The 12,523-nt window shown below is 35.2% G+C and overlaps 1 protein-coding gene across 1 annotated transcript in view; it reads left to right on the forward strand.

Annotated features, from left to right (window-relative positions):
• Window positions 1-12,523, forward strand: part of CC2D2B (coiled-coil and C2 domain containing 2B) — a 121,482-nt gene that overhangs the window by 50,076 nt on the left and 58,883 nt on the right. The window contains exons 16-18 of the mRNA XM_044660203.1: window positions 1,658-1,796; window positions 9,065-9,268; window positions 11,396-11,488. Coding sequence (XP_044516138.1) covers window positions 1,658-1,796; window positions 9,065-9,268; window positions 11,396-11,488 — 436 coding nt within the window. The remainder of the gene's footprint in view (window positions 1-1,657; window positions 1,797-9,064; window positions 9,269-11,395; window positions 11,489-12,523) is intronic.

Consider the following 12,523-nt stretch of genomic DNA (forward strand, 5'->3'; position numbering starts at 1 on the left):
GTTATAAGATTTTATATTAGAGAAATAACATCACTTTTCAACAATTACTTAAAGTTCATGTCGATATTAGAGTAGCACTACATTTCAGGCAGGAACAAACTGGTTGTTTTCCTCAACTTCAGTTAGGAATCTCTTCGAGCTTCTGTAGAACAACTCAAAGCATAAACCCATTCTCAAATGGTAACCATGAAATTTACTGAGGCATCTTATCACCTCTCATTGCCTTGCCTTGTTCTGACTATTACCTCATACACAGACCCTTTTTTTTTCCTTTTCCTCAGTCTGAACTTCAAACACTGATGAGAGAAACCCATATTTTAGAGGAAAAGTAAATGAGTATTCTAAGCAAATATGATGTCTCTTTTCATATGATTCATATGTAATCAATGGAGCAATGATTTCTGAAAACTGTCACATAAAAAAAGTGTTTTGGGTGTGCATAAAGATACCTTCATTGTATTAGTAATTATCATTTGGGATAGGCTAAATTGTCATAGGAATGTCCATGGCAGTTTGAACAGTGGAAAAGATCATAGGATTTGGAGAGAGAAGATCTGGGATTGAATCCATGGGCAAGTCATTTACTCTCACTGAACCTCAATTTCTCATCTGTAAAATGGAAATAGAAATACTACCCCTCTTACTGTTAAAGGCACCACTACCTTCCAGTTACCCAGATTCACATAGTTTTTTAATGCATGATTCCTACCATTAAAACTTACAAATATGACTGGAGACATAGGACACTCCCCTCATTAGATACAAAACAACACATTAATTATACCTTTGGTTGCAAAAACAAAGCTGACTTTACTATTCTTCAGCAGCAATATTCACAAGATAGGGGTGTTCCTTTGTTAAATTAGACTTTTTTTTATGCTAAGGGTCATGGTGGAAGAAGGTAAGTAGCAAGGATGCTGCTGGGCTCTGTCCTTGGTCTTATTCCTCTCAATATTTTTATTAATGACCACAATGAAAACAAAGATGGCATATTTATCAAGTCTGTTTTAGTGCATGTTAATTATGTGTAAATACATATCTTGAGAAAATCTCAGTATTAAGAAGCAGCATCCTATTGTGAAAGAGACCTGAACTTGGAAACAGGCAGTCTAAAATTCTAGGCTAACTTCTGTATTCACTAACTCAGTGACTCTGGACAATTCCCTTAACCTTTTTGAATCTGTAAAGTGGGTATCATTCCTATATTACCTCCATCACAAGTTTGTTGTGAGGATAGCATTTTGTAAATTTTGTAAAGTGCTTTAATAAGGCGACATAGGTGAGTTTTCCCCTGTACCTACCCCAAGGCCTTACATAGATACAGTAGATGTGTTGAACCTGTGTGGTCGAATAGAAAGAATAGCTCTGATGATTATTATTAACTTTGTGATCATAAGTGAGCCACTTATGCTCTCTGAGACTCAGTTTCCTCATTTGTAAAACTGGTATGATAATGCCTATAGCACCTACTTCAAAAGATTTTTGTGAGAATCAAATGTGATTATACATACACACACATAGATAAACTTTATAAACTTTAAGGTACTACATAAATGTAAACTACTATCATAAAATACTGTAATTATATTGTTAGCAGTACACATATGGCAAAATTACAGGAAACAAAATGGTGTATTATGTCTCTCCCATATGGTAGTGTGTTGAGAAATGTGGATGCAAGAGGTGTTCCTGGAATTCCATGGCTTATTAATACTCAGAAGCTCTTTGAATGGGCAAATGAAGTGAGAATTGATCCAAATGACCCAGACTACTCAGACTTGATGGAATTCATAATGGTAAGTCTTAGCAAACACAAAGATTAGAAATATATGGAAATGTTCCACTACCTGCTTTAGAACAGCAAAAGGATATGTGATTATTAGAAAAAGTATCTGTTTCCATATTCCTGAGTTTTTAGATTGAATCTACTTGTTCACCAATGTCAATATACATATGATGAAAAGTACCCTGGACTGGAACCAAGAGACTTGGGTTCTAGTTCCTGATCTAATATTTAATTGCAATCTAATTTTGAATTAAGGCATATCACCTTAGCCAGTCTGAGTTTCCTTACTAGTAAAATGAGATGATTGAACTAGAAGGACCTTCTAGGTCAGGGGTCTACAACCTTTTTGGCTGTGAGAGCCATAAACGCCACATTTTTTAAAACGTAATTTCATGAAATCTGTACAATATGTTTAACACTGAATACAATATGTGCATTTTATGTAAAAACAACACTTTTAAAGTACAATAAGTCTCTGAACTATTTTTAATAATGTTATTATGTGCTAACCAATGATGAATTAAGGAGGAGGGTTGGGTGTGGGGCTAGCAACCCCACCCTGTAAAAAACTACATCTGCTAAAGAAACTGCAACCTTAAGTAGGGGCAGCTGGGCTAGCTCAGTGGATTGAGAGCCAGGCCTAGAGACGAAAGGTCCTAGGTTCAAATCCGGGCTCAGACACTTCCCAGCTGGGTGACCCTGAGCAACAGTGTGACCCATTGCCTACTGGTTGTGGCCCTATGCTCCTAGAATGGAGTCCCAGGATTAAAAAAAAATGATGAATAAAGTACATTAATGTGACTTCTGGTGCTGCATGGTTTTGCTGATTATTAATCAAAATAATTTTGATTATTAATCAAAAAACAAGACTTAATGGGGCACTATAGTACTGATATAACTGCACACATACATATAAAACTCCTTTGCACTAAGAAAATTGCTGAAATAAAGAGAGAAAAATTCAGGGAAGAATACTTTTTCCTCTCCTTCTCTCAAGTCAGACAACAGGAGAAGAAAAGGCTGCCGGCCTGCTGGTTAAGCCATTTGGCCACATAAATTAAGTAGGAGATCAGGAGATTACAAAAAATAACATGACTTGTGTGCAGGCATTAGTAAGTAGTCGGGGAGGAGGGTACCTTTTCATGGGAAACTGGCCAGGACACATCACACACATTTCCTGGTACAGGTGTTTATCAGTGATGCCTACTCAATCATTCTGTATCAAATGAAACAACTACTGGGGAGAAATGCTTCTCACTAGTGAAGCCTATGTAAAGATATAATCTGACTCTAATTCCCCTTTAAGAGCAGGTAGAAAAGTTAAAAACAATAACAATCCCACAAATAGAGAGTGCAGACCCCATGAATGCACTAAGATAAAGCCATGTAAATCAGAGGCAGAGGGGTAGAGAATGTAGACAAAAGTGATCAATCACTATACAGAACCCCAAGATGTCAGTAACAGGTGTGGAAAGAGTAAAAGGAGGGCAGAAGGAGGAACACACAGCACACCTACCAAGCCGAACTAAAGACCAGGATTCATCTTGCGCGGCAATATCAATGAGGGAGCTTCTATCTTAGAAGAGAGTCGCAGTACTGAAAGGATCATGTGACATATCATGTGACGCACGCTGTCATGTGTAAACTGTTAGTTACCGTGCCGCGGATGACTTTATGGCTCCTGTAGAAAGAGCCATACATTGCTGACCCCTGTTCTAGGTCCTTCTCAACTGTGAAAGTCAATGAACTTCATGAACCCCATAGTAAAATGAATGTGTTAATGAATTTATTAAGTTTCCGTTATGTGTAGGCACTGTGCTAGGCTTGGGGTAACAAAGGAAAAAATGAGACAATCCCTCCCCTCAAAAGAGAGAAAACACACACAGAGAAGTGTTAACTAGGGAAAGGAATTTTTGTTTGAGAAGCTACAGGAATAAGTGGAGCCAAAGGACAGTCAATTGTCATGCCCATGCCCTTTACAGAAACAGCATAAATACTGGTTTGATGATTGTTTCCAGAGCAAAAGAGTGAGTGGGGAGAGAAGACTATACTTGTGTAGTGACAGGACAAGGGGCAAGATATTCCAAGAGGCCACTTGTGGATGGATAAGAAGAATCATTCTAAAAATGTGATCCTGTAGGTATATGCAGCTTGCCTACCTGGTTGCCCTTACTCTTTGGGACTAGAGTGAGGATGAGGGCTTTTAGCAAATATAAAGAAGTATTATTAGCCAGACCATTTCTGTAATAGAGAGGATGGCTACTAGCTGCCAGTGTTGTCTAGATTATTTGTGAAATGACAGACAGATAAGCCTACAGGGTTTAAATATATAGTCTCTGGGTCCCGGGGAGTATATTCAATATGGTTGTTTTTCCCAGGGCACTGGCAGGCAAAGAAACAGGTGAAGGAGGATGTATGTCTGCAGTCCTTTTCTGGATATCTTGTGTTCTTCAACTACATTTGGTTCCCATTACTCTTTTGCCCCAATGGTGGAGTGGGAGAAAGAGGAAGATGGGACAGGTTAGTTTTTCAATACAAGATAACTGAGGTGAGAAGGCCTTTCAGATACAATGCATTTCTGATATGGTTCTTTTTCTAAGATTTTGGCCTATTACTACTCTATGGACATGTTTGAAAACCCCAGCTATAACACTACCCTTATTTTTCCTTATCTGTAATGCAATTATTTCCTGTAACAAAAAAGATAATTTTCTCATATTACCTTTTGCTTATTGATATCAAGTAAGTTTAAAATAAAGGGATATATGCTTCTCAGAGGTATTTATCATTATCATGGTGTTTGTCACTATCGTAATGAATGTCCGATGAAGAGTCCAGATGGAATGAGATTCTGAAGAAATGATGAGATCTTCCAGATGCCCCTATTTATGACATTGTACCAATTGTGAAAATTTCCAGTACTCTAAGCTTCCTAAATGAGATCTAGATCCTAATAACCACTAGCATGGCTGAACCTGAAGTAAGGAAGGAATGGGTTCAAATCTCACCTCAGATACTGGCTGGCCCTGGCTATGTGGCCCTGGGCAAAGCATTTAACTTCTCTAAGACTAGTTTTGTCACCTATAAAATGAAGAGACTGGACTAGATGACCTTCAATGTTTCTGCCAGCCCTAAATCAGTGATCCTTTAGTCCTATAATCCATACAGAAAAGACCAGTGCATAAAGGATGCCTGCTGTCAGAATTATGATAGAACTGATCCATGTATTTTGGACAAACATTGTAGAAGAATTATTCAGAAACACATAATTCTCATGTTTTCTAGAATTTAAAAAGTAAAGGAAGGCAGACCAAATCCAGTGCTTTTATATACTTCTCTCTAAAGCAAAAAGCCCATTTTAATAAAAATGATGTTTTATTGGTGATGCTCAGCTTAGCATAGTGCCTGGCACCTAATAGCCATATAATAAATGTGAGTTGACTGACTTACTGATACTATGTGACTACAAGTCAAATTAATAAAAATTTATTAAGAGACTATGATGTTCTAGACATACGTATGTATGTTTGCTTACATGTGTGTCTATATAATAGAAATAGACAAGTTATTCCCTTCACTGGTAAAAAGAACACTTGGATTGATGAAATCAAGATATATTAAGATATTGAATAAATCTTGCCCTTGGTCTATGGCTGGGGAGCAACTATCCTACCAACATAATCTGTTTAGCTTAATTTCTTACAGCCCAAAGCTTTTGAAAATGTGCTATTCCCTCACCCCTTCCTTTGCTATTAAAATTAATTTGTATCTATATTTTTGGAAAGATCATATAGCTTCATATATCTTTATTAGTAATATTTAAAAAATCATCATGTGAGAATTTTGTGAACCATCTACTATGTAATAGTACTCAGAGTAATCTGGGTCTGGAATATAAATTTAATTATTTCCACAATCCAGATGGCAGAGGCCACCTGAATCAGCTAATTAAAACCACTTGGGGGGAGGGGGCAGCTGGGTAGCTCAGTAGATTGAGAGCCAGGCCTAGAGATGGGAGGTCCTAGGTTCAAATTTGGCCTCAGATACTTCTTAACTGTGTGTCCCTGGGCAAGTCACTTGACCCCCATTGCCTACCCTTACCACTCTTCTGCCTTGGAGCCAAAACACAGTATTAATAGACTCTAAGACGGAAGGTAAGGGTTTAAAAAAAAAACAAAACACACTTGAAAACCAAATTTAATACTGAGTGACTCAGTTTTGGAAAAGGAAATGATTATAAAATGTGAGCCATAGTTTGCAAAAATTGAAATGTTCTGAAAAGGAAAAATATCTGAAAGGATCTGAAAAAACATATAATGATCTGAAAACCTTTACTAGACAAAGCTCAATGACTACTTTAAAATAAAATAGAAAAATAGTAGCACCATTTATAAATCTGTGCTGAGGGTCAAAGATAACCAAGTACATGAAAAAAGTTTCCATAATTAGCAAAATGAGAGAAACTAAAAAAATGTTAATTTTTTAATTGAAGGATAGCATGAGTAAAAACCAAACCAAACCAAAGGTTATGTATAGTAATTTCAAAATAAAAATCCTTGAACCAAAGAATTTAAGAAATACTATTGGAGGGACTATCTAATCCATTCATGGGATGACAATAGCCATTGTACAAAATATATAGAAGGATGGAAAGTCATATCTTTTCAATAGGGAAAAAAGAGCTACTTCACTTTAAGTGGGAGATTGAAGAAAACGGATTTTAGCTAGCTTCAAGTAGGATATAAACTTAGAACTATAATATGGGTAGAAAAGACTGAGAGGCACTGATGACATTTGTCTTATTCTCCTCATGCCCTCCCCATCCCACCAAAAGGCAACAAATTGCTGTAGTCCTCATACTAGAATTAGTACAGTAGATTGAAAATGAAAGAAACTTTGTAGTATTTATAATAGCTATTTTTAAAAAAAAATTTTAAACCCTTACCTTCCGTCTTGGAGTCTATACTGTGTATTGGCTCCAAGGCAGAAGAGTGGTAAAGGTAGGCAATAGATGTCAAGTGACTTGCCCAGGGTTACACAGAACTATTTATTTTTATCAATGATAAGGTTGGAATAATCACAGAACATTGACAAAATAATATTTAATTAGTTATTTAACTATTAATAAACTAATTTCATTTCAATTAATCTAATATTAATTTAAAAATTAATAAATAACATTTAATACTAAATGTAAATTATTAAAAGATGTTACAATCTATATGCCTGGAAAGAGTATTCCTATTGTTAATATCACATCCATTTAAGGACTTCAGTCTGTTTTTTCATTGTGTTAGATCTCTTCTTTGGTTCATTCATTTCTTTTAGTCATATTTTACTTTTATTTTGTAAACTTCTATTAGTTTTGTTCCTTTTTAGCATATATATTGCTCTTTTTAAAAGCTATTTTGAAGAGATAGGCACCTTTGCAATAATTTATTATACTATCATCTCAGAAACCTTCTATGGACTTTTCTATTAATTATATTTATATTGTTCAGCTCATAGTTAATGATTGTTTTTTAAAAATCAGTTTTTATTTTAAACAAATAACATGATAAATAGATATCAACAAATGATGTCATTTATTACATCACCAAAGTATTCTCCAGTGTCTCTCACTTTTCCTTTCTCAAAGAGCCATTCCATATAATAATAATATTTTTAAAGACAAAGGAGTGAAAAATAGGCAAAACTGATCAATGTATTACAAAATTCTGGTAATAGGTCCAGTGTGCCACATTCATGGAACTTCCACATCTGCAAAGGATTATACATATATATATATGTACATATATACACACACACACACACACATATATATATATATCTTCTTTTGAGCTTTGCTTGTTCTTTGTTATTTTGCAAAATTCACTTTTGATTTTTTTTAATGATTCCTCTGTTTACATTGTTTTAGTCATTGTATATAATATTTTATTGACCATTTCATTTTTCATCAGTTTATGTAGATTTCAATGTTCCTCTGATTCATCTCATATATCATTTCTTACAAAGCAGTAATATTCTATTACATTTATATACCACAATTTATTGTCATCCCTCAATCAATGGACATTAAGTTCTTTGCTATTATAAAAATATTTCTATTAAAACTTTCTTCTTATTAAAGAGGCATAAATCTAGTAGTAAAATCTCTGGGTAAAGATATTTTCATAATTTTATTTGCATGATTCCAAATTTTTTTAGAAATTTACTATACTGATTCACAGTTAAGATATCAATAATAATACTAGGGTCCCACAACCCTGCCAACATTAACTATTCCATCTTTTGTCATCTTTGCCAATTTGTAGGATGCAAAATGAAACCTCAGGGTTGTTTTGATTTATATTTCTCTTATTATTGGTGATTTGGAGCATTCTTTCATGTGACCACTAATACTTAGCAATTCTTTTGAGAACCATTTGTTCATATCCTGTACATACATACAAAATACATACATATAAGTATACATGTTAATTGTTTTTACATCCTGGATATGAAACTCTTATCTGAGAAATTTGAAAACAAGATTCTTTCCTATTTGCATTAATTTTGTTTGCCTAGAAGCTTTTCAGTTTCATGTAATTAAATGTCACACTGCTTGTCTCTCAACATCAAAGCATTAGGGATACAAAAAAATGGGAAAAGAAAGTCCCTTGCACTCAAACATGCAGTCTAATGAGAGGGGGTAGGGATGGGAAATAGGGACCAAAATGCAAACATATACATACAAAGCAAGCAATATACGGGATTAATAGGAAATAATGATGAGAAGAAAGGCACTGGAATTGGGAGAAATTGAGGAAAACCCCAGTAAAAGAAGGAATTTAGGTTGAGACTTAAAAGAAACCAGAGAGGTCATTGGGGAGACTGTTCTAGGAAAGGGGGACAACTAGAGAAAATGTCCAGAGCTGAGAGATGGAGTGTCTTGTTTGTGGAACAGTCAAGAGGTCAGTATCACTGAACCAAAGAATATGTGTTGTGGAATAAGGTGTAAGAAGACTGAAAAGGTAGAGAGAAACTAGGTCATAAAGGATTTTGAATGCCAGACAGAGCATTTTGTATTAGATCCTCTAGGCAATAGGAAGCCATTAGAATTTATTGAGTAGGGGGTGACATGACTGGACTACACTTTAGGAAAATCATGTCAGTGATTGAATGTAGGATGATCTGGAGCAGGGAGAGACCATATGCAGGCAGACTCAGTTTAGTGCCATATCATATGTTATGATCTAAAATAATTGAAATGTGGATTTGAAATCTTATCTTTTACAGTATACAAGACATAAAGGGCAAACTATTCCAAAATATTTTCGGCTTGAACAGCTGCAAGAAGAATTTAATTTTGTTTCTGAAGAGGAAATTAAAAAAAGTAAACGTTTCCAACTATTACAACTTAGAAATGCAGGACAATTAGATGTCTACATTCTTCAACAAATGCCTCTCTATGACAGGGAGATCCCAGATTTAGTCTTCCAGGTACTTAATTTTCTATGTATATATCAAATGAAATTGTTTTCATTTACTCAGCAATAACATATATCTTTTCATAATTTTTATAAATCCTTAACATGGGCTATATTAATTGGACAGATTCTCTAATTAAAGCCTATCCTGATGCCCTATCATGGCTTATAGATAATACTGGGCTTTCTAAAATTTGGCTAATGAGGTATAAAGCTAGAAAAGGTTTGAGAACCAACTTTGGGGCACACATTATGTATGTTGGCTAAAAGTAGAAAGGATTATCACCAAGTTAGCCATGGACTAGTCATTTTTTATCACAACATCTCTCAAAGATTATTGAATAAGTCATAAAAGCATTTCAATAACAGTATACAGTTAGTAGAGGGTGTATACATATCTAGGAAATCCTAGTGTGTGGAGTGAAATTCTGGGGGGGCTCATACTCCCAGGATCACTCTAATGAGCAGACGGGGGACCTGATGCTGACAAAATTCACGTGGCTTTATTCAGAGGCAACACTGCTTGGGCCTAGACAGCATCTTCACAAGGCAAGGGGAGGGGAAGCAAGGCTGTAGGTGAGCCAATACCACCTGGGCATAGGTAATAGTCTCACAGGGATGAGGGGGCAAGGGTGAGGGAATACTGACCAGGCATAGCCAGTATCCTCACAAGGCCATGGGGAAAGAGAGAGAGAGTGTGGCTCCATAGTCTGGGGTCTCAGAAACAGTGGGCATTGATGCCTGGGTTTACTCAGATTTTATAGGGATCCAACACAATGCTATCTCTACTTTCCCATCATCAGTATCTTATTCTACCCTCCTTCTTCTTTTCTCCTTATTCTTTCTCACTGTATATGGGAATATTCCTTAGATTTGCAATTTTTTAGTCGAGTCAGGGTTTTAAGCCTGACTAAGGATTTCAGGCTAAAACACTCTTTCACACATTTTTCAGGCTATAGCACTGCAACATTAGGCTATAGTATTTAGGCTGAGTCAAGATTATAACTTGTAAGTTTTGAGATTTCTCTCATAGGAATTAGGTCACCCCTAAACTTCTTCCCATGGGAATAGAAGAAAATGGGAGAGCAGCCTCTTAGCCACATTTGAGAAGAATATCAAAGGCCTATACTAATAGATAGATAGATGGATAGATATATAGCTATTTGGGGAGGGGGTTTCTTCTACTCTTCGAAAGGAAAGATTGATATCTCTTAGTAGAGAGCACCTAATTTCACTATTTTTCTATAGGAAGTTGCCAATCTATAATTGCTAATACTAATCAATGTATATTGGGGAATAATGCACAAATTTCATCCCACACACTAGATTCTTGAAGTAATAGGCTGGCATTTCACTTAAGAGCTCTCTAAAAGTTGTCCCTTGTTGTGATGTATTTAATTAATAAATATGAAAAACAACAGAAATGCTACCACACATTTTATTAAGTACAACTTTGGAGTCATGCGACTCAATTTATTTAAGATTAGTTGATTAATACTTGTTCCTCAGTTATAGCAAAAGTATTTTTAGTTTTCTTGTATTGGTATAGGTAGAACTAAATGGCCTCTAAGGTCCCTTCTGAATTGATTCTACTAATCTTGGCCCTGATTTGTTAAGAGCTAGTTCAAGAGAAAAAGAGATACTTCTGCTAGGCCTATTTGTCTTAAGAATTCACTGACATGCCCAAAAGCATTTGTTTTTCTTGCACAAGCATTATTTGGTAAAGCTAATAAGGCACACTTCTCACTGCAAGGCCTGAAACCTTAAAATAATAATAAATAATAGATTCTGATCAAGGAGATGATGGGATTTTATACATTTTCAGTCAGTCAAAGTAAGTAAATTCTTCAAATGATTTTTTAAATATTGAGATATTGGGGCTAAAAATTTTTACTGTTGTACTTTTCCCTAAGTACTTATGACTATTCATCATGTTTTTTATGAAACATGTGCCAGAGAGACTAAATAAGGCATTGGGGAAAGAAAACTCTCAGAAGAGAATGCTTCTTCTTTTCATGTGAGTTCTCTTCCCTAAATATTAAAGGAGAAAATGAATTGAATAATTAATACTTTATTAATGCCTGTCATATTTAAAGCTGATGTCATGCTCAAGGAGTATAACCAACAATTCTGTATTTAGGAATATGAAAGCCAGTTAGAGAAGGACATACAAATTTCAGATGTAAATTCTATTACTTCACAAAGGATTCATTCTATCAACTTTATGAAAAAGGTATTAGCAACAAATCTTTTATGCTTAAATTTTTAAATTTTATTTTTCCAATTACATATAAAAACTATTTTAGCATTCATTTTGTAAAATTTTGAATTCCAAAATCTCTTCTCCCTCCCCATTCCTCCTTCTCCCCCATCCCTGAGAAGCCAAGCAGTTTGATATAGATTATGCATGTGCAGTCATCCAAAACATATTTCCATACTAGCTCTGTTTGAAGGACAACAAAGGCCAAAACCTCCCAATAAATGTAAAGTAAAAAGAAATTTCTTCATTCACACTCTATTCTTTATCTGAGACAGATGACATTTTTCATCATAAGTCCTTCAGAATTGTCTTGGATCGTTCTATTGCTGAGAATAGCGAAGTCATACACAATATATTTACACTTTCACATATAACCAAAGGAAATTGGGCCTTTTATAAAATTATAAACATAACTCTCCAATCTACACACATAAAAAAAATCCCAGGAGTAACCTAGGCTTATTCTGGGTCCAATTTACACACCTTTAGAACATCAAAACACATGAGGAGGAGATGAGGTTGTTTGGGGGCAAAGTCCTATCTCCTACAAGAGGCCTTCTCTGATCCTTTCCACTGCTTGTGCTTTTTCCCATCCCCAATTACCTTGTATCTACTTTGTCTATATTCTGTACATGAGAAAGAGTTTGGAATAGTGGGCAGAGAACAAATCACTTAACCATCTAGTCCTCTCCCCACCTTCTCACCCCCACAATAATTTCTCTGAGACTACTGTAAATTGCAGCGAAGGTGCCAATCTGCATTAGTAAAAAGAGTATCTTCATTAGGAATTCCCTACATCAATGAAATCACAATGAAAACCCTCATTTCCATGTTTTCTATACATTTTAATTGTCCATTTTATTATATAAGGTGTCTCTTTCTAATAGATTGAAGGCTCCTTGAGGGGAAGGACTATTTAATTCTTGTCTTTGTATTACTAGTATCTAGCATAGAGCCTGGAATTTGGTAATGTTTATTAATTGATTAGCTGACCCTTTGTAAGGTACA

Source organism: Gracilinanus agilis, chromosome 2 (assembly GCF_016433145.1).
Source record: "Gracilinanus agilis isolate LMUSP501 chromosome 2, AgileGrace, whole genome shotgun sequence".
Lineage (NCBI taxonomy): Eukaryota > Metazoa > Chordata > Mammalia > Didelphimorphia > Didelphidae > Gracilinanus > Gracilinanus agilis.